This window comes from Brassica oleracea, chromosome C5, assembly GCF_000695525.1.
Source record: "Brassica oleracea var. oleracea cultivar TO1000 chromosome C5, BOL, whole genome shotgun sequence".
Taxonomy (NCBI): domain Eukaryota; kingdom Viridiplantae; phylum Streptophyta; class Magnoliopsida; order Brassicales; family Brassicaceae; genus Brassica; species Brassica oleracea.
This window is the reverse complement of record NC_027752.1, coordinates 33,684,251-33,705,568: the sequence shown is the minus strand read 5'-3', so window position 1 is coordinate 33,705,568 and position 21,318 is coordinate 33,684,251. Positions and strand designations below refer to the sequence as shown.

The following is a 21,318-nucleotide window of genomic DNA, read 5'->3' as shown; positions in this document are numbered from 1 at the left end:
TGATTTTGTAACTGTTTCCCAAAAAATAAAAGAAAGTAAAGTTTTTTTTAAGGTTTCTTGATAATTTTTGGAACTCTTCCGACGATTTTATTGAAGAGAGAAACCGAGATACGATGAAACAAATAACCGTAAGTTAGATTAGATTATATTTGTATTCATCATTTTAATTAGACGGATTGAATATTATAGTTTTTCTATTGTTTATATTTATTGATTTAATTAGTAGAGGTGAATATTGAGTATGTTAATTTTTCTTTTTCCAGCGAACACTAATTATAGGTTGATCCATTTGTTTCCTTTTTTTCCAGCGATAAATTTTTAGGTGGGTCTGGTCTGTTTTTTTTCTATTTTTATTTTCCTTATTTTAAAGATTTTAAATGGATCTCATCATTAATATTATAATATTATTTCAATGACATAAAATTGTAATTATAGAATGAAATTATGGGCAAAATTCTAGTAGGTATTTTGTTTTAATAGTATAAATGAAAACTTACATTATGTTCGTCCCCCAAGTATGGGGTGTGTAAACTAAAAGAAGCTGATGATGAGAGAGTTTTTCACCAGCCGAGACCAAGACACACACAGTAACAGAGAGTTTCAGAGACTCCCTTACAAACACAGTACCAGCGAGGAGACAGAGAGACAGACCCACAAAATATTACATTGTAGAGAGAATGTAAGAACACCAAAGATAAAAAAAATAAACCAGAAGATGAAATCTATTCCCCAAAACTTAGAACCATATGGATACATTTTGCTGCTTCTGCTGCATACCATCCATCTTCTACTACTCCCGGCATTGACATATCATCTCTGTAATCGAATGAGGCCATATCGAACTGTGGAGAATCAAACACAAGCTGAAACCTGTGGCTGCTACTGTTGTTATGCGCAGCTTTGTTGTTGTTGTGTGTAGTGTCGTACTTGAACCCGTTGTTGTTGTTCCCTTGGAAAAACGTTTGGTTACCGAAGTGAAGTTAATGAGGCATAAATAAGCATCTTCAGGTCTCAGGGAATCGCAATATGTGCTAGATAGATAGATAGTCCGCATTCGTAGCAATGCATATCTTAAGACTCCTAATCCATCAGTTGCTACAAAGACTAGGCTTGTATTATGTAGATTGTAACGTATTGATAAGAACACCATAGTCCACTTTTGCACCAATGCATATCTTTAAGTCTCCTAATCTATCAATTCCTACAAAGACTAGGCTTGTGTTACATAGATTGTGACGTATTGATAAGAAGTTGTTATTTAAGAGAAGATTATTTTTCTATTATTAATTCAAAACAAGGATTACAAAGAAAGCCTTCCACACGAGAGACTCTTCTCTCTTTACAACCACATGATCAAATCATTGATATCTCTCCCCTATACTCTTGCTTATAGACAACTTAAATACTCACAGTACCAGCTGACAGCTTTCCAAGATCGTCTGACCTGTATCTTATCATTATTCCTTATTCCTTATGTACTTCTGAAAAGCAGCCAGCACATCTTCTTCTAGTGCCTCTCCACGTCCCAACGCCATAAGGTCCCGTCCTCGGAGGTAGCAAGAATTGTGCTACAATGCCATGGAAAGAAACGGAGTGTGTCAGGAATCAAATGCTTTGCATTTTTGTTTAAAGTAAGTAACAACTGATTATTAAAATAATGATATATTGGTGTGAGAGAAGATGAACATACGTTCCATCAGTGGACATAGCGGTTTGCCTGATCAGAGACTTTGATTTATAGTGTGATAACCTGTATAGCAACAGAGAGTCATGTCAAGAATACAACAAAGACACCAAAGTGAAGCTTATTCATTTGTATTTAAAGATACTGTGTACTTACACTGTAACCAAAACAGGAGGGAAACTCTTTAAATCCCAGACATAAATGTCGCCTTTATCATTCCCTGATGACCAACCAACCAAACAAGAATGTTTCACAAGAAAAGTTTCAAGTATAGTTTAAATGTATAGATTATAGCTTTCTGATCTCACACACCTATTGAAACAAATTTTATAGAGAGGTCGCAAGAAAACTTAATAATCCGGTGATAACTATCTGGAATAGCGTATACAAGTCTAACATAAAAATCACCCTGCAAAAACAGCAACACAAAAAAACTTTAATCTGTAACAATTCTTAATTAACTGAATCACTTAATTTGTCGTATAGAGTTGAAATGAGATCCTAACCTCTCCAGGAGAATTCTCTTTAAGTTGTGGTAGCCACAACCTGATGTCACACGCGTCACCCTGAAACCAGATATATAGAACACAAGATTAGCCTTTCGGTTTTTATCTTATCCATTATTGACTCCTGGGCTAACCTTTGAAAAAATGTTATCACCATACCAACGGTTACAGTTTAGTAAATTTGAACGATCTGAAGCTGTAAATACCTGCACATAGAAGTAATGTTACAACAAGACATGTGTGTCACTCGTTGTTACAAGGACGAAGAAACAGAAAAATACTTACAGGGAATTGTACAACTTGTGTTGGGAATGTTTTTTGATCATCCTTCCATGTGAATGACATTTCAACATACTTCCAAGACTCTGAAGGCAGCCAAAGAATAATAGAGATCATACAAACTGAAAGAGAAAGGAAGTTCCTTTCAAGTGTGCTTGGTTTTACTCATACCTGTCATTGACCATATCTTAGTAGTGGCTTCCATATCACAACTAACAAAACGAGTCATATCAGAGGGATGAAAGTCCTACAGATTTATAAGATAAGATGGTTAGACTGAAGTGTCTACATTTATTATATCAAGTGACATAAAACTGAATTAGATTATTGTTTTCTTTCACATCCACTGTTTAAAAACCATATTGGCTTACCACACTTAGAACTTCGGATCGATGACCTCCAGTTCCAGCAAATACCAGAATACAAATCCCAGTTTCAATATTCCACAATCGAACAGATCCATCCTGATCCAATCAAAATCGTAAGAGCTCTTAATCCTCAATCCAAATAAAATGAACATCAGTACCAAAAAAAAGAAAAAGCCAAGAGGTGCATATATACCTTGCTAGCAGAAAGCACAAGTTGAGGTTTCATAGGATGTGTCCTAATTTCATTCACTGGACCTTCATGGCCCACAAGGGTCTGCGTACGTGCGAGCACAGATTACACAAGAAAGAAATCGAATCACTTGCTAGTGGGATACAAATAACATCCTTTAACTCTTAACATTCTTTAACTCTTTATGTCGGTCTAAAGCTGATATAAATAAAATGCAATAATACCTTATGAACCATTTTATCATTGACGTTAATGACTCGGATTCTGCCGTTAAATCCTCCAGCCACAACAAATGGGTTTCTTTCAACGTCACACGCCCAGCTTGCAGTGTAAAATGACTCCTCCTGATCACCAAAGCACATAGACATATATAGCATCAATGAAACTTTGCTGCTTTTTATTTCATGGAAACTTTATAATATATATATATAGAGTGTGTTAAAAAAAAAAAAAAAAAAATATATATATATATATATATATAGAAAGAGAGAGCTGCTTACATCTTCATCAGTGTAGGAATGCAATGGAGATATGTCACCATCTTCAAGACAAATGCACATATTAATCTACATAATAAGAGATAACCAAGGGCAGTAATGAGATTCATGACTCAGCTCAGTAAAAGTATAAAAGAAAGAAAGATAGAGCTATCAAGTTTATAAGGTAATGAAGTCACTTGAATCTATATTATTAAAAGAGAAGTACCCATTTGAAAATGTTCTTACTTCATTAATTAAACTCCATATTTTTTTGCTTGTTTTTTTCAGTTGTATTTATGAAATATCCTAAAACGAATAAAACTACCTAATTTATTACTTATCTTTTCAGTTAAATTAATGAAATATGCTTCAATGAATTTATACTTTCTATTTTATTATTTATCTTTTTCAGTTATTTTAATGAAATATCCTTAAATAGATTTGGACATAATGTAATTTAATCAACCAAGAAAACTCATAAGTTATCTTTACGTGCATAGTTTTAATAATAGAGATTTTAAAAACATGCATCATTAAAATGTTACCTAAAACATGCAGCACTAATATATAACATGCATCAATAAAAGTAGAATTTGACTCATACAATTGTACAGATATTATTTTCAGTTGATTAAATTTAAAAATAATTATTGTTAACAAGTCTCATGCAACAACAAGTCTTTGTACGTATGTGCAACAACCATTCCTTGAAAGCAGTAGCGGCCCTAGACAGAAGCGGCAGAAGCATCTGCTTCCAGCCTTTAATATCAAGAGAAAAATTTCAGCCATTTTTTCAATTGCTATCAGTAGGTCAGATGGTTAAGTATCTGTTGTTCTTTTTAAGGGTGCCAAGTTCAAGCTTCAATGTGAGCCTTTTATTTTAATATGCTTCCAGTCTTTAAAATTTTTTTTTTTTTACAGGACCGGGCCTGCTTGAAAGATATTCTTGTTAACAAGTCTCATTCAACAACAAGTGTTTGTACGTATGTGCTACAACCAGTCCTTGAAATATAATCTTGTTAACAAGTCCCATTCAACAACTAGCCTCTCGGACAATTACAGGCTTACCGAAATTAATATATCTACTAATAATAGCAATCCCAATTAATTCTAAAAGTTGTGAATTCCAACTAAATTGAAAGGTTATGTAACATTTTAAATTGTCCATTTATATGTGTGTTTCCAATAATCAACTCTAAAATGTATCAACTTTAAAAGTTGTGTGTTTTCATTTAAAATGATATATTAGTTTCCTAATGAAGTTAAATATTCCAAAAGTGTCTTTGTACAACTATTTGTTTCAAGAGTTGTGTATTAGTTAGTGTAAATGGTCATATTTTTCTATTGGAAAAGAAAATTTTGAATTTTAAAATAGCTAAGGTGTTTTTTTTATAATAAAGTTGTATTTTGAAATTAAACTGTTTTAAAATTATGTATTTATTCAAAATATTTTTTTAATAGTATCATTTTAAATAACTTTTAAATTGAAAAGTTGTGACTATTCGTATAACTATCTTTTCAAAATAACTATATTTTAATTGAAAAGATGTGACTACTAAAATTGAAAAGTTGTGATTATTCATTTAAGTATCATTTCAAAAAAAAAAACAATATTAAACTGAAAAGATGTGACTATTCAAATAGATCTTTGAAAATCTATAAATAGTTTATGTCCAAGCATTTCTCAAAATAAAATTTTCATGAATTTATCAAAATCCTTCTATGCTGATGATACATGGATGTTAACCATGTATGTCTTCCACCGAAATCCCAAATGAGACGCATCGCTAAACCGATTGGCTGCGATAGTTCATTGATCATGAATTGAATGTTTGGTTAGTGACGCATAATGTTTTTGTCTTCTTATGGAGATTGTAAATAACTGTCGGTAACCATCTAATTCTCATGTGAACCTTTGTTGCAGAGGCAAAGATCCCTGGGTTCCAAATTTGGAAATGTTCACAATATTTACGATCAACAAAGGAACACAACACCAACCGTAACATTTGATTCACCTTTTACGCTCTGATTCAATAAAATTGTTGTTACAGAAAAGGAGAAAAAAAAAAGAACGACAGTTTTTAACGCTAAAAAGCACCCACTCTTTTTTTTTTTATCAACACAAAGCACCCATTCAGATCATGAGGTAGCAGTCGCATCTCTTCCGCAAACAAATGCAACGCTTAAATTGCCATCTTCATCAACTATATATGTAACTAATTTTCGGTAACCTTTCATTTCATCAACTGATTACTTTAATTCTAAATTTTGTGCAAAAGAGTTTACGAAAATCACCACCACCAACAGTATTATTTTGATCTTCGTGGTATGTGTTTACAATTTCTCAAAATTTCCATTATACAGTATATATCACTTAACTTTTGCAAGAGTCAGATGTATCAAGTAGAAAGAACTTATTTAATTGCACGTCATCGCTTCCAATATTTTTTTTACTTGATTGGACTAAGTCGTGCAGCGAGTATTGGCCGGAGACTTGGAACTAAATTACCATTTTTATTAGATTTATGTATTATACCCTCCGATCGGTGACACCAGTATATATATGTAATTAATGATTTTTTTTTATGTTCAATAGATGCCGTTTTAAGGAATTCTAAAAATGTTGTAAATGAGTATTCTTTAAAAAAAAATTATTATCTTTTAAGTTTAACTTATATTTCAGATAAAATTTAATATTTTATATCTTTATTGGCTTAAGTAAATTGAAACATGTTTTAGACTCATTAATAATGACATCTTTTAAAACCTTAAACCGATTTAATTATACTAACATTTAAAAATACAAAAATTAAAAACATTGCAGTTATGTTTGAACAATTATAACTTTTTGCTCACACCAATTTGAAATAGTACAAATAATAATTATGAAAATATTTGATTCAAAACACGCGAAAATAAATAAGTTGAATAATTTCAAAGACTTAACTGAAGGAAATTAGTATATATTTAAAAAAAAATATTTTAAAAGATTTCCCTTAAAATATTTAATGAAATTAAATGTACTAACATGTTGCAATAGAAATTATCATAACTGAAAATGTTGCAGATAGGTTTGTAACATTATATTTATCTTTTTGAAAAATATGATAGAGTCTGTAAATGCTTTTATTTGATCTCAAAAGTTTCAGACTATTAACTTTAAGACTACCAAAAGATATTAGGTATGATATTTTAGTAAATAGTTTTAACAATTGAAGTAAAGAATTTGAAACTATAGATTAGTTATACCAAATATGACGATCACAATAATAAAATATAAATTTGGTTCAACATTGTCACTGATCTATTAAATTTGTTAAAAAAACAAGAATGATTTTTAACTTTGTAACTGATGTTACAATCGTTACAAACACATTTAGTATTTATTATATTTTTACATAATTTAACAACAAACACTATAGATTTTTAAATTGGTTAATAACTTTAATTATGTAGAAATTTTTTAATTCACAGTTAATGTGTTGAATGAAATTACATTTTATTTTATTGCAATACAATTACTAAGTTCATTTACATTCAAAAGTTGTAGATTTTATTGGGGAAAATGAATCCATAAATAAATATAACTTCTATTACTCATTATGTGATTGAGAAATTGGAGTTGAAGCATATAAATATTTTAAGGATATTATTCTTATTACTTCTAAACTAATTGAGTCCGATAAATATTAACCGTTAAAATCATAGCACAATTATTTACATTTAAGTCCATGATATTTCCGTTATGATATTTAAGTACCGTTTTGGGTTCGATTTTCCTTGGCCATCCGGAGCGTTTTAAGTGGTAAAAAAATGTGGATTCTGCGGGTTTCGTGGTGATTAGTCTTTGGGCCTAGAAAGCATTTGAGATCACAATACGGTTATAAAAAAAAGCTATTTGGGACAGACAAACAACTGACATTCTTTCAATTTGTATAATATTATAACAATATTTGCTTCTTAATTTGTAAGCATGTAATTTTTTGGAAATATTTTTTTTTTTTTATAAAAAATACAAATAACGAAGAAGAGAAGAAAAAAATGTGTGTATGATATGCAAAGAATAATATGTTAACAAATAAGATCTATTAAAATTGCCATGTAATTGTGTTTTTGACCACATACGTCTTACATGGTTTCAAACAAATCATGAATATAGAACTTGTTGTTATAAATTATCTTATTAATATAATAAATGATTAGATTAAAATATGTTTGTTTTTTTAATTAGTTTCAAATATCCAGTTGTATTCGAGATCTCAAAATAATTTAACTAAACGACTAATAAGTCATATATCTTATTTAGTATGGACATATTTGTAAACATATTTGTAATGTTGTTACAACTGAATCTAGAAAACAAAGTATATTTTTAGTATTATCAATAAAGAAATATAATTGTATGAAAGATACTTTCGTAACACATATATTTCTTCCATAGCAATTGTAAACAAGTTTTATAATAATTTTTTTTTTTTTAAATATAAATGTGTGGCTTATTTATTTTTTATAAAATGAGTTTATTACCTAGTGTTTATAGTAGAAAACTATCTCTATTACCACTAAATATTATTAATAAATAGTCAGATACCAGTTATGAATTAATTTAATAATTAAAATTACCGGATTATCTAGAAGATATTTTGAAGACCACACGTTCAAACCTGTTAACAAGATTACCTATCTTTCAAAAAATATAAAACTACATAACATTAGTTTCTAACAGTTGGTGTCAGTAATTGAGCTGAAATCTATATAATTTTCTACTGGGCTGAGACCGGCGAGTGATCTAAATCCTGAACTTTTCTAAATAAAGCATAGTTTCACATCGCTTGATTAAACAAATGGCAACTTAGTCTTTTTCATGACTCGAATCCAAAATCAATTGATATACGATTTTTCTCAAGATCTTCAATAACCACCTCCACCAGGTTACCATCGCCTTTTACATAGTATAGTTTTTGTCCTAGGAAATATATAGACCTAGATCCTTTTAATTATTTAGAATCTTTTATTAAAATAATAAAATATTCAAGTAGACCATATTAAAATATTCAAGTAGACCATATTTAGACATGACACGTAATTTTTTACTTGATATTATAGAAATTGACGTCAAACTTTCAACTTTTATGGTCAAAACATATAGTCCTTATTAGCTAGCTGAAATGGAAATTGGTGAAATGATCCAGATTGGTGAATATTAATTACGCTGCAACGCAGTTGACAGTTGACACTCCTATGTGGCAAAGGGGTCATTAACTAATCTAAAAAAAATCCAATTAATTAATCAGATTTGAATATTTATTTCGCGGCTTGAACCTACTCTCTCTTTTCAAAATAATATATATTTTAGTTTTCCTTTAATTTCAAAATAATAAAATACATTAAATGTGAATAATTTTTTGTAATAATTTTTTTTCCTTTAATTTTAAGCCAATAAAAATCCAATAAATATGTTTAAGTTTTTTGAAATTTGCAAGTAGTTAATAAAATATGTATTGAAAATGTAAAAAATAGATTTTTTGAAACAATTTTTTTTCTAAAATATATAATTTTATGAAACGGAGAGAATGCAATATAAATTATTGAAATTAATTTAATTGGTAAACGTGTTACGGACTGTATGAAGTGCTCGTGGGATAAAGTTTAGTAAGGAGGAAAAAAGGAGATCAAAAGTTAATTAGTGATTGATTGATTGTTGTATTTGTATTTGATCACTAATAAATGAAATGAGGGAAAATGACTGTTAGGCAAATGATATCAATGTTCTGAATAAGTTTTGTGAGTTTGCAGTTTTTATGAAAAATAATGTTCCATTAACTCTATTTAGCAAATGATGTTACTGGCATTAATTTTTTAATGAATACAAAAGCAATATGCAAGTGTTTGCAAAATAGTTGTATTAAAACTATCATTTATTTTAAAATAGCTTTGGTATTCAATTGGATGAATGGAAACCGAGTGAAGAGAATTATTCAAGCTTCATTGGAAGTGCTAAAAATATCAAAACCTATTCAATTCTTTAAAATGCCTACCACCAAATTCAACATATATACTTACTTACATGAAGAATCATTTATAGAGTGGATAAAGAAAATTAAACAAAAGAAAAAGGTATTTAAGAAGAAGAATCGTAACCAAGTTACTTTGTTGTAGTGGTATAGGAGCTCCGGCTAAAGTGTCCGTATCTAGGTTCGAGCTTTGGCCACTGCGAAAATTTACATGTAGGCTGCAGAACCCGAGACCGAAGACCGTTACTCGGTGAGCCACATGGTGACGTCCTGGCAGCGTCCATGCTCACTTCGGTCTCTAGTCTGGACCACCTTGATGGGGTCAGGATACTCGGTTAGCAAGAATCATTTTTTTTTTTTTTTTCTTTTTGTTTGGTGTGTGTGTGCTCGATCGCTGGTCAATGGGAACACTGACCCATGCTCCATTACCAAACGAGCCACTTGCAACAAACACGTTTGCTTTCAAAACCAATTGTTACTATCATCTTTTGTTATAACAATTGATCCAATCTTATATATGTAGTAACTTTTTTTTGATAAAAAAAGTTATTATTATCTTCTGGAGTTTGTGTATGTGCTCGTGTTCCGTGGTCGGTGAGAGCACTGACCCATGCTCAAATACCAACGAGGCCACTTGCAACAAACACATTCAGTAACTATTATTATATTCTTGTAAAAATCTTATATAATAAAGTTGACTTACCTCCCTCCTTATGCGTCCACGTCATCTGGGAAGTATGAGCTTTTTTTGCCACGTCAGCTGCTCCTTTAAAATGAGTTGTTTGTGAAAAACGCAAGTGATTTTGGCTGCGTAACTTTTATTTGCCCGATTTTTCAGGCCCACGTTAGAGTTACTCTTTCGTTGCATTAGGTCTTCACTTCGACGGAGGCGGCCACGCTTGCGCTTCCCTTTCATCTTCCCAATCACGTTAGGCTCACCTGAAATGTCAATCAATAACGTTATCTCATTACACTACTACATCGTCTCCAATTCTTCTTTAATTTCTCATTTAGTCTTGCGGATGCATATATATACAAACCAAAACAGAGACGAAATCCTATTCATTTCGACTGTGGCGTCTTCTCAAGTTCATTTCTTGGAGCGTAAGGCCAGCCGTTGCAAGCAGATGGTTCACACCAGACTCCTGCGATTTTAGGAAAACCGGAATGTCAAGAAAGATGGGGAGATGATGGGAGTTGACATGTTCCTTATAGATGTGAAGGTATGTCTTCTGTTGCTTACAATTATTAGTTTAGGATTTCGACCTTTTCATGTTTTTGATAACTGATTCATTATTTCCCTTTTTAGGCAACGCTCATTCAGTCCTCAATCAATTATCATAGACTTAACACATTCAAACACCTTTTGAATGAATGCTCACTTTATGAGCTCATTGTTTTGTGATGCTCTTGTCGCTGTTAGATTCACTGAATAAACATGAGGAACACATTCTCTCGAAAGTCCAGACTTCATGGCCACCTCTCACCAGGTACTATCTCCTTGATGAACATGTACCTTTATATTAAACTTCCACACACAAAATCAGTCTCTTCTCTTTGTGAGAAAACGTTCTGGTATAAAACCAAGACATCTTCTCTAAATCAACAAATCGATTTGCTGTCATTCAAAAACGCCACAGCCTCTTTATTTCTTTTATTACTATTTACAAAATGTTCTCTTTTGATTTTTGTTTTCCTGCTACTTCCATTCTACCACCGCTACTCTGACCAATGTGGATGTTCCATCTCTATCTCTATATATTTGTCACTTTATGATGATGATCTGATAATGGTTTCTCTTGCTTGTTTACATGCACCTCTTACTGGTTTACGGGCACCGAAGAAAGAAAAAGTCTCACTACCATTGGATATATAGTTATAATCTTTATTATCAATTACTGTTTTTCTTCGGCAGGTTTGAATATCAATTATCAATTATTAGTAATGTTTTGTAGCCTAACGTTTTCAACTTTTCCCTCGCGAAGCTTATATGGTGTGCTTAGTTTAAAAAAAACACTGGATTGGTATTAACTCGATGGGTTTCAGTAACATATTATTATCTTTGCATCATTCTAGCTTGTGACTAAATGATATTACTTTCAATTCGTTGGCACACAGATGTTGTAGTAGGAAATTAATAAGCGTTTGGTCTCATGCGTTTTCATTCAAAAGAGTACCATGATTAGCTACTCCGTTGTGTCGTGGGCTTGTACGGCATGGTCAAACGGCTTAAATATCTCATGGTAAAGACATTGCTACTCTCTATCTGTTTAGATGTGACATGGTAGCTAATTGGGTGGAGCAGGAAGCTCAAGTGGCAGGGTGTCATTCTACGTCTTCAGCAGACACGTATCTAGGGAGGAAGAGGAAGCGAGAGAACGAAGGGAAATGGAGTCTAGACCTGCTAAGCAAGAAACTTCAAGGAATGGGTATGATTTGGACCTGATTAGGTTTATAGAGTCGCACTGCAGTATGAAATCTTTTAGTGTTTGAGATACTAAATACGTAGAACAAACATGAGTTTTGTTGTACTGAAAGAAGAGTTGTTTGTTTGTTAGTTTCCTTTACTTTTCGGTTTGCTATGTTGACCGACTTTCGTTTGGTTCATTATTTGTCTTATGTTACTTTTTGTTTTAAATTTGATGAGTATCTTATGTCATGTGTTCCACTTAATGAATTTACGAATAAAAAGTTACATATAAATAATAAAATCTTCCAATAAATGAAAATTTCTATTTTAAATTAACATATATTTTGTGTGCTCCCTGGAAAACCACTAAACTGTCATAAATATTTTAAACAAACCTAAAAATAAATAAAAATATGCATCTTATATAATAAAATTCAGCGTTGAAGCAAGAATGTCATTATAACATATTCACCACACACCTAAGTGTTACAAAAGGCTTGGCTTAATAAATCTATAAATTGCTTAACAACATAACCATGAACTAACAATCCTTAAATAGATATCGGCCATGTCCGTTTCAGTAACACTGCAGTTACGACCACTGACTGATATTTTTCGCAGTTTTGGTTGCTCAGTGAACAAAAGAAAAATATATCAAAACCTAAAGAAATCGGCAAACGCATGTGTCGTCAAACTTAACCACAATCTTTTATTTTCTTTCTCTGTTTTCTACATCTTTTTGTGAAAGAAAAGTAGTGATTTCTGTCAAAAAGATTCCTCTTCCATTGTGTCGCCAACAATTAACAAGCAATTCCCAGAACAAAATGACCATTTTATATAACCAAAAAAACAATATCCCATGCGTTACTTAATATAAAAAACATGAAAGAAAATCAAAGGGAAAATCGAAGCACATATATCAAACAAGCATAGATGAGGGAATCAAATGCAATGACAATACTCATGCTGAGTAGTTCTATGCGGATTCTTAGTAACAAAGAGAGGTGTCGAGGAAACATTACAATATTTGTCCCTCTTTGTTATGGTTTATGTTATATAATTCATTTTGGCTTCCATATACCAATGAAATAAATCATATTTTCACCCTGCACTTAATATATATTTATATGATCTTTACTCGGCCAACATATTCATAGATAAAACTGTTTTTCTATCATCTCCTAAGAAGATTTCAAAGCACAAAGACAACTGTTTTCTGAGTAGTTCTAAGGCACGTGTAACTGAAGAAAACTCACTTCTACCTACAGTTTTTGATGCAACAAGTGGATACGTTTTATTTATGAAACATTTACACTTTGAGTCACATTTCCACTTCTTTATTACACTTTAAGACACATATCACTCCTCACACACAATTTTTACTCCCGCACGGAAACTTTTTAATCCAAGTGTTTTTTTTTCTCCACGCACTTGGATTAACATATTATCGTCTAAGGATGTGAAATTTTTTATTGTCCATGTAATATTTTTTATATGTTGGTATCTTTGATCTGTTTAGCAACAATAATCTATTGTGCAGATGATAAGATCATTTGGCTGACTCAACATTGAGAACTGAAACTTCACATAAGATCATTTTTACCTGATTAATTTGTTTACACGAAGCAAAATATGCTGGTGTACAGTACAGTAAATCTTCTTATAATGAGGGTTAGCCTCTACATATACGTAACATTATCAACAAGAGGAACGCTGAGCTTGGAGCTTCAGGGACATTGCCTTTCCTCACTCACTTCCTTCTTTCTCAATATATGTTAGTGAACAAAGTTCTTGGTCTACAATGATTTTTTATGAAGCGTGGGCTATGTCGTCATTGGTTTGCAACAAATTGTGTTAGTGAGGCTTCATACTTCCTCAAGTTTGATCACGTTTTAATCTGAATGCATTTGGGTGAGACATGTTTGTTTTTGGACAACATGTTTTGTTATATGTTTTGTTGTAATCTTTGTGTACTGCCCCTCTTTTTAATGTTAAGAATGAAATATATAGTTTCTAGGATTACTTCCTTGAATATGAAGAAATACTTGGAGATAGATCTTTCAACTTGGTTACTGATCAAACTACTGCTAAAAATGTGTCAAAACAGACTATGGTGTTAGGTTTTTGTCTTCTATCTAACGACCTCATGTGGATCAGGACCCATGAGTTGAGTTTTGTTTCCAGTGAGTGTGAATATAGTAGTACACAAAACATGTCTTTTGAATTACATTAAAATAATTTCAGGCCAACAAAACTTTCCCTTAAGCATTACTAGAATCTGAAATCGAAAATCTAATTATAATTATATATACCCTTACATATATAATTATATGATCTTTACTCGGCCAATATATTCATAGATAAAAACTGTTTTTTTTTAATCATCTTCTAAGAAAATTTTAAACACACAAAAACTGCTAAATACGTAATGCATACCTACTATTTTTTAAAAAGTTTTAACGCTACCAAATTCAATTCTAACGTTTCGGTTCATTAACTATTTTTAGAAAAACAAATCACTACTGCTTAGGTTAGGAACTAAACTGCAACTACAAAAAAAAAACAAATGTACCCCATTATTACGAAACATGCAATAAGGCAACGAAATTCGTAAACGTTCCAAATAGACCAAGCAGGCTTAAACTAATTTATATATCAATAGAAAAAATGGTAAACAACCCGCCCGTAGGGCGGACATACCACTAGTAATTAATAAACCAGGCCATACTTTAAAGTGGTTTAAGTGCCTAAGAAAGGTTTTGTTCAATGTTTATGTTTATTATAATTTTGTTTTTCAATAATTAAGTGAAGTTAAAAATAAGGTATTTAAGAAAACTTATTCTTGGGTTCACCTCCTAGGATGAACCTCTAGGTTCACCAACCAATAGGACTGTGCTATTTTATATTTGATATCTTTTAAAAAATGAATCAAAATATTGTTAAGTTATATTATGTTTTAAAATAAAAAAGTAAAAAATAAATAAATAAAAATAGTAATAGTTGTAGAAAAAAAATATTTTAAAAAAAAATTTTAACGTCGTCAGCAAAACATTAAACCCTAAATCATAATCCTTAAATCCTAAATCCTTGGGTAAACTCTAAACCATTGGATAAATCTTAAACTCTGAATCAGAGACACTAAACACTAATACACTCAAGGTTTAGGGTTTAGAGTTCTAGGATTTATGATTTAGGGTTTAGGGTTTAGTGTTTTAGTGTGTAGTGTTTTTGATTTAGAGTTTAAGATTTACCCAAGGGTTTAGAGTTTACCCAAGGGTTTAGGGTTTAGAATTTAGGGTTTATGATTTAGGGTTTAGGATTTAAGGTTTTGCTGACGACGTTAAAAACTCTTTTAATTTTTTTTTTGTAACTACTATTATTTTTATTTTAAAAACATAATATAACCTGACAATTGTTGTGAATCGAGAAAAATAGGAGATTGATTAATCTTATTATTTCATAGGTAATGTGGTATACACATATATATAAGATACAAGTTAGGGTTTAGGAACCTTCTAGAACATGGGCTTTTGGACCTATGATGGACATCTACATAACTATTCATAACACTCCCCATTCGATGTCCATTGTACAAAACTATTTCCTAAAGCGCATAAGATGCTGCCTCATTAAAAATCTTACCAGGAAACCTAGTGGAAAAAACCATGGTTAAGGGAAAAAGAGTGCAGCGCGCATTTACTCCCCCTGATGAAAATATAACTTGAGATATCTGATAGGACACAATCCAATGTGATGAATTAACTTCTTCTTCTTGGGGTTGGACCGGTTCACTTCTCTTGGCAGATTTGACACTCCTCACTAAATGACTTGATTCAAATTGGAGATGAAAATAGACTTAAAGATCTTTCTCTTGACACCAATTTCATATTTTAATTCCATCTACAAGGTCTCATTTGATTGGAAAACTTTCGACCTTTGATTCTGTTACACGAATGGAATGCTTTCATCTCTTATTCTTCTTCAAGTATGATTGACCTTGATCATTCTCTTCTCCTTCTCCTAGTCTCAAAAATACATTAGAAGATTGATATATCTTTATCACTTAAGTGATAATATTCCTCTCAAGGTATCTATCATTTGCGTGTTCTTTGAGAATTATAAGATGCAAATGGAAAACCTCTCAAGGTATCATAAGATGTTGCCTCGTTAAAACCTTGACATGGAAAACCCAATGAGACAAAACCATGATAAGGAAAAAGAGTACAACTACGCACATCATCATATCCTCCACTGGAAGCATCATCTTCGGGAGATGTATTCTCATCATATATATCATCCTTTTAGGAATAGATATAAACATATTCTCATTGAATAAACTCGTTCGATTAATTTTCAGATAATCTCTTAGACCATTAGGATTGTAGTCCATAGCCTCTCTTTCACACAAAATGTCATATCTTGGTCTATTTGAAATCCATGCACAAATTTTCTAAACATTCACATTATGCATACTTATACATACGAGTTATTCTTTTGCTTCTTGTGAAAGTTACAAGTATGACTATCCTTCTTGTCATATGAAATCACATCTTTCAATCATGAAAGAGATCAGTAAATTTTCAATATCATGGTACTTCATGACCAATACTTTTTCTTTCTTTTATATGCTCAATATACTCGCTCGGTAATGTTCTCGAGAACTAGCATTTACTGCTTCTAGCAGTCCAAATTCTTATGGGGTGTGGTGGAGCAACTACAACTTATCCAAAAAATTTAGATGGAGATCTTTGGTTCCTGACCCAAAACCAGTTTGATGGAGAGAATTCTTAATTACTCTTTGGCATTATGTGAATCAATGCTGCTGCATCTTACATATGAACATGAGCTACAAGATGTTCATAATGTATCCCCACATGTATAAAGTAATCATCAAAGGCTTGTGAATTCACCAGTATTATTAACTACTCTCGCAAACATCAGGTTGCAGATGTATGACAAGGATACATACAACCTTCTTGTCGATGCATATGGTGGATGATCAGTCCACCAGTGGGTGATCAAGCCCACAAACAACTCCTTGTATAAATAGAATCCAAATCTATTTGACGGGTGAAAACCATATTCTTGCATTGCCTTGTAAGTAAGCAGCATATAGCAAATCATTCGTAAGAATCTTCTGGTTCTTCAACGAATGTCCATATGATTATCTATCGCATCTTTACTAAACCGGGATGGCATAACCGATTTGCCAAACATTACACTTTTGGTAAACTTTTGGTTTACTATTTCATTTATCTCCATTTTCTAATCATTGTGTAGTATAATACATTAAGAGTTGTATGCACTTTCTCGACTATACTTTTTGAGAAATATTTTTGATTTAAAATGAATTTAACATTTCTTTCGCTTAGTGTCAGTATAATTTGTCTCAGATTTATATGGATTTACTTTATGAAGGATTCATCAATCTCAGCTTAGCAAAACATAATCTTCTAGATGTTTCACTTAATATAAAATGTGAGATTCTTTAACTCTTTCCCTCGAGATGATACTACTACAAGTTTATCAATCTCGAATGAATCTCGTTTTTGAATCAACAACATACCCTATATGGATCATGTATTCTTTCTCAGAGCCTTCTAACTTTTGAGACTTATAAGAATATAATGCAATAAGGGTTTTAAATTGCATTCTTATGTATAGTAATATTATGTACTCTTCAGAAGCATTCATATATATCCTCGTATTAAACATTCTATAAGGTTTTACTACTTTGTATTGTATTCACAATAATTTTTTTTTGTTTTCATCTTTAGATGATTAAATCATATCTTTTTTTTATTACCATCTTTATTTTCTCAACTTCAAGTGAGAATATGAGTTCTGAAAGAAACTTTTTGGTCTTGACCTTACATCAATAGCTCATCCTTTTTCTGAGTCTCAAGGAGACAAGATACAAGTATAAATTTTCTTAATCTTTTTTCTTGAAATGTGTCTGCTGAATAACATTATTTGTGTCAAATATATGCATCATTAAAACATCCAACATAGTTGAGATATAGTTACAAACTTCGGGTCTTGTAAAATTTAGATGCATAATACTTAATGAGCTTTATGCAATCACATTTTGGTAACCAAATTTTTTTTTCCTTTTTTTCAAAACTAATAGATCTTTTAAGATCAAGCTTTAAACTTAAAACCTACATATAAAATGGTAATAAAATATACTAATATAGAACTATGACTTATCTTATATTTATTATATTAAGAAATAAATAATACTCCTATATTATTTTTCTCAATCACTAACTTTTATCACATGATTAGTCATCTCTATATATTGACTAGAATTTAAATAGATTAATTCGCATAGTAAAATTTTAGTTGACTATAATCTATATCAAACATGATAAATAATACTTATCTCAAGGGAGAAGTGAACTGAAGATCGGAGATCTGCCATGGTGATGGTGTTGGAAAGACACCTCTTGTACAATTTGTCTTTTTTTAATTATCAAAAATTTGCTCATAGAAATATGGCATTTTCGTTAGTAAACATCGACATTTAATTTCAAAACTAAATATATGACAGTATACCATTATCACATTTAATGATAAAACCTCATAATTTTTTTAATTTATTCTAATTATTTCTATCATGCATATTTAACATTTAATGTTTAGGTAAAAACACACATATTAAGAAAATATATAAAAATATGTTCGTCTCCCTCTCGTGATGCCACGTCATCAAGTCGTGCGTTATGGGAGTGACACGTGTCCCATTTTATATTTGGGGCCAAAATAAAACAAAAAGCTGTCAGGGGTAATTGAACCCAACACCTCCAGCACTGGTAATTTTTCTTAGAACCACTAGGCTAAATTCACTTTTTATAAATATGTGACCGCAAAAATACTTATTATCGTGTTGGCTGGAAGTCCATGCTTCTTCTGTTTGTGGGCAGGGTCGGCACTGAACTGACGTCAAGATGAGAATTATGAAGTTAAAAGCTTTGCTCCAAACAGTTTTGCAATGTTTCCAGTCTTTATAATTTGATGCATATAATATATATCAAAATACATTTGTTGTACACGCTTTTATTAGTTTTGCTTTTAAAAGAAGGTATTTGCAGTTATAAATATTTTGTGTCAGTGAAGTAATGGTTGAAAAACCTCTATACATATGTCATTTTAAAATAACACTCAACTTTTATGTATAGTCAATACATATATCCATGTTATATTCTAGACTAAATATTTTCTCTTTTAAAAATATAGAAAATAGTTTTTTTAGTCTACAAGCAAATGTTGTAGAGCAAGTATGCATTATACAAAATAATATATATATTTATAATTCATACGCAAAAACATAAAAGTTGATATTGGCCTCTTTCTGACACATGCACACTCCACTATGAATAAGAATTAAAAAAAAAACAGTATTGTCATCAAACTTTATCACAAATCCACATTTGTACATCTATAAGTATGAGTTGGACAATTAGTTAATTTGATACAATACAAAAGCAAGAATAATCGAAAAACAGCTATACCACCGCATACTAATAAGTAACACATAACAGATAACTAAATTCTTGAATCTTAAAACAAATTTCAACTCAAGCATTTAGTGAATATCAAATTAACTAATATCCCGCCCGTAGGGCGGGCCGACCCTAGTATTAAGAAAATCATTGTTTTGTCTAGAAAATATTAGTTTTAACTATAAATTAATGTTATTCAACCAATTACAAAATAGATTATCAAATATGATTGGTTGCACAGTTTTTAATAAAGCAAAAAATTGCTTTGAAAAATAAAAACATCTTATATATTGGAACATCAAAATTCTTTAAAACATCCTACATTTAGGAACAGATGTAGTAAATTAGTTACTAGAAGATATCAATACAATAAATGTTAAACTATAATTTAACTGAGTATGAACCAAACTAAGCGCATATAATTTTATTTGACAGACACGATCATTACAATCAAAACAAAATACTAAATAGATTTATCTCTTAGATGCAGATGATAATTTTGATTTAAATAATTCTGACGAGTCACATGCCATACTTTACAAACAAATCTATTTATAAATCTATATGACATTGGTTCAGATTCTGTAACAAATAGCTGTGCGTTCAGATTTTATAGTAATGTTTAGGCCTTCAATCTCAAATCTAAACAATCTCAAAGTAGACTAAACAATAAAACATGAACGAAACTAAATTCAGCAAATCGAACCGATCATTACATTTAAGGTTTGTTGAACAACATAAGATGGTATATAACTCTATATATAATAGCTTGTAACGAATACTCATCAAAACATTACGAAGTTGGAAGGTCTTTTTGTTTCTCTCGATGATTGCAATTAGGGGTTCGTTGATACCAACGCACATGCATCGAACAAATAATAATTTAATCGAGGAATTAGTGAACACACCCTACATATCGTGCATAGTTTAGCTAAGATAATAAATCATATACTTTCTCAGTAATAACAAAAACAAATAATAATTTAATCGAGGAATTACTGAACACACCCTACATATCGTGCATAGTTTAGCTAAGATAATAAATCATATACTTTCTCAGTAATAACAAAGAATACGAGATGTTCTAATTATAAGCGAGGTTAAGTTTAATAGGTTAATAGATTAGGTAATACTTATCTCGATCAATAATTAATACGGAAAGACCGGAGACGCCATTATTCCCAAACGAATAGATCTTGATTTGCTCGATGGGTTCGTGTATTTGAATGTTGCTGACACGGCTAGAGTTAGAGTTTCGTGCTGATAACGTGTTGTGAATCGAGAAAAATAGAGAATTGGTTAATTATTATTTCAAAGGTATGTATACACATATATATAAGATACAAGTTAGAGTTTAGAAACTTTCTAGAACATGGAATTTTGGGCCTATAATGGACATACACGTTAACTATTCATAACAACAATATTTTATTAGTTGGTAAACGTAGAGGTTCACCCTAGGGGTTGAATCCAATAATACCTTGAAAATAAGGTATTTAAAAATACCTTTCTGCCAAAAGTTTTGTTACTTTTCTTTGGTTTGGTGTCATATGATGTGTTCGTGCTCGATGCTGGTTAATAGGAGCAAATGACCCATGCTCTATTTCCAACGAGCACTTCAACACACACGTTCGCTTTCAGGTACGATTTTAAATATCATCTTCTTGTAATAAATAATACGAAGATTCGATGTGGTTTCAAGACGCATCAAACTGTTAAATCATCACACTATATAACAAAGAAAAACATAACAACAAATAATTAAGAGAAACTCCAGCTTATATAATATAAAATATGAAAACTTACATTATGTTCGTCCGCAGTATACGGGGCGTGTAAACTAAAAGAAGCTGATGATGATGAGAGAATTTTCACCAGCCGAG

At 31.1% G+C, this 21,318-nt stretch overlaps 1 protein-coding gene across 1 annotated transcript; it reads right to left on the bottom strand.

Moving 5' to 3' along the window:
* Positions 1-1,375: 1,375 nt before the first annotated feature.
* Positions 1,376-10,248, bottom strand: LOC106345059 (polycomb group protein FERTILIZATION-INDEPENDENT ENDOSPERM-like). The gene is made up of 14 exons (XM_013784324.1): positions 10,224-10,248; positions 9,942-9,979; positions 3,528-3,593; positions 3,252-3,371; positions 3,031-3,111; positions 2,841-2,933; positions 2,641-2,716; positions 2,476-2,555; positions 2,325-2,396; positions 2,191-2,250; positions 1,997-2,093; positions 1,841-1,904; positions 1,691-1,750; positions 1,376-1,568 (listed from the first exon to the last, which is right to left on the bottom strand). Exons 1-14 carry the CDS (start codon positions 10,246-10,248, stop codon positions 1,508-1,510), a joined length of 993 nt encoding a protein of 330 aa, XP_013639778.1. The 3' UTR covers positions 1,376-1,507.
* Positions 10,249-21,318: the final 11,070 nt, after the last annotated feature.

Excerpts from the sequence above, each read along its gene's own strand:
- LOC106345059 (XM_013784324.1), bottom strand. The coding sequence starts at position 10,248 with ATGACGTGGACGCATAAGGAGGGAG. Across the intron at positions 2,397-2,475 it reads CACAAGTTGTACAATTCCCT|GTATTTACAGCTTCAGATCG; the intron begins GTAAGTATTTTT and ends TTCTATGTGCAG. Across the intron at positions 2,251-2,324 it reads GTGATAACATTTTTTCAAAG|GGTGACGCGTGTGACATCAG; the intron begins GTTAGCCCAGGA and ends ATCTGGTTTCAG.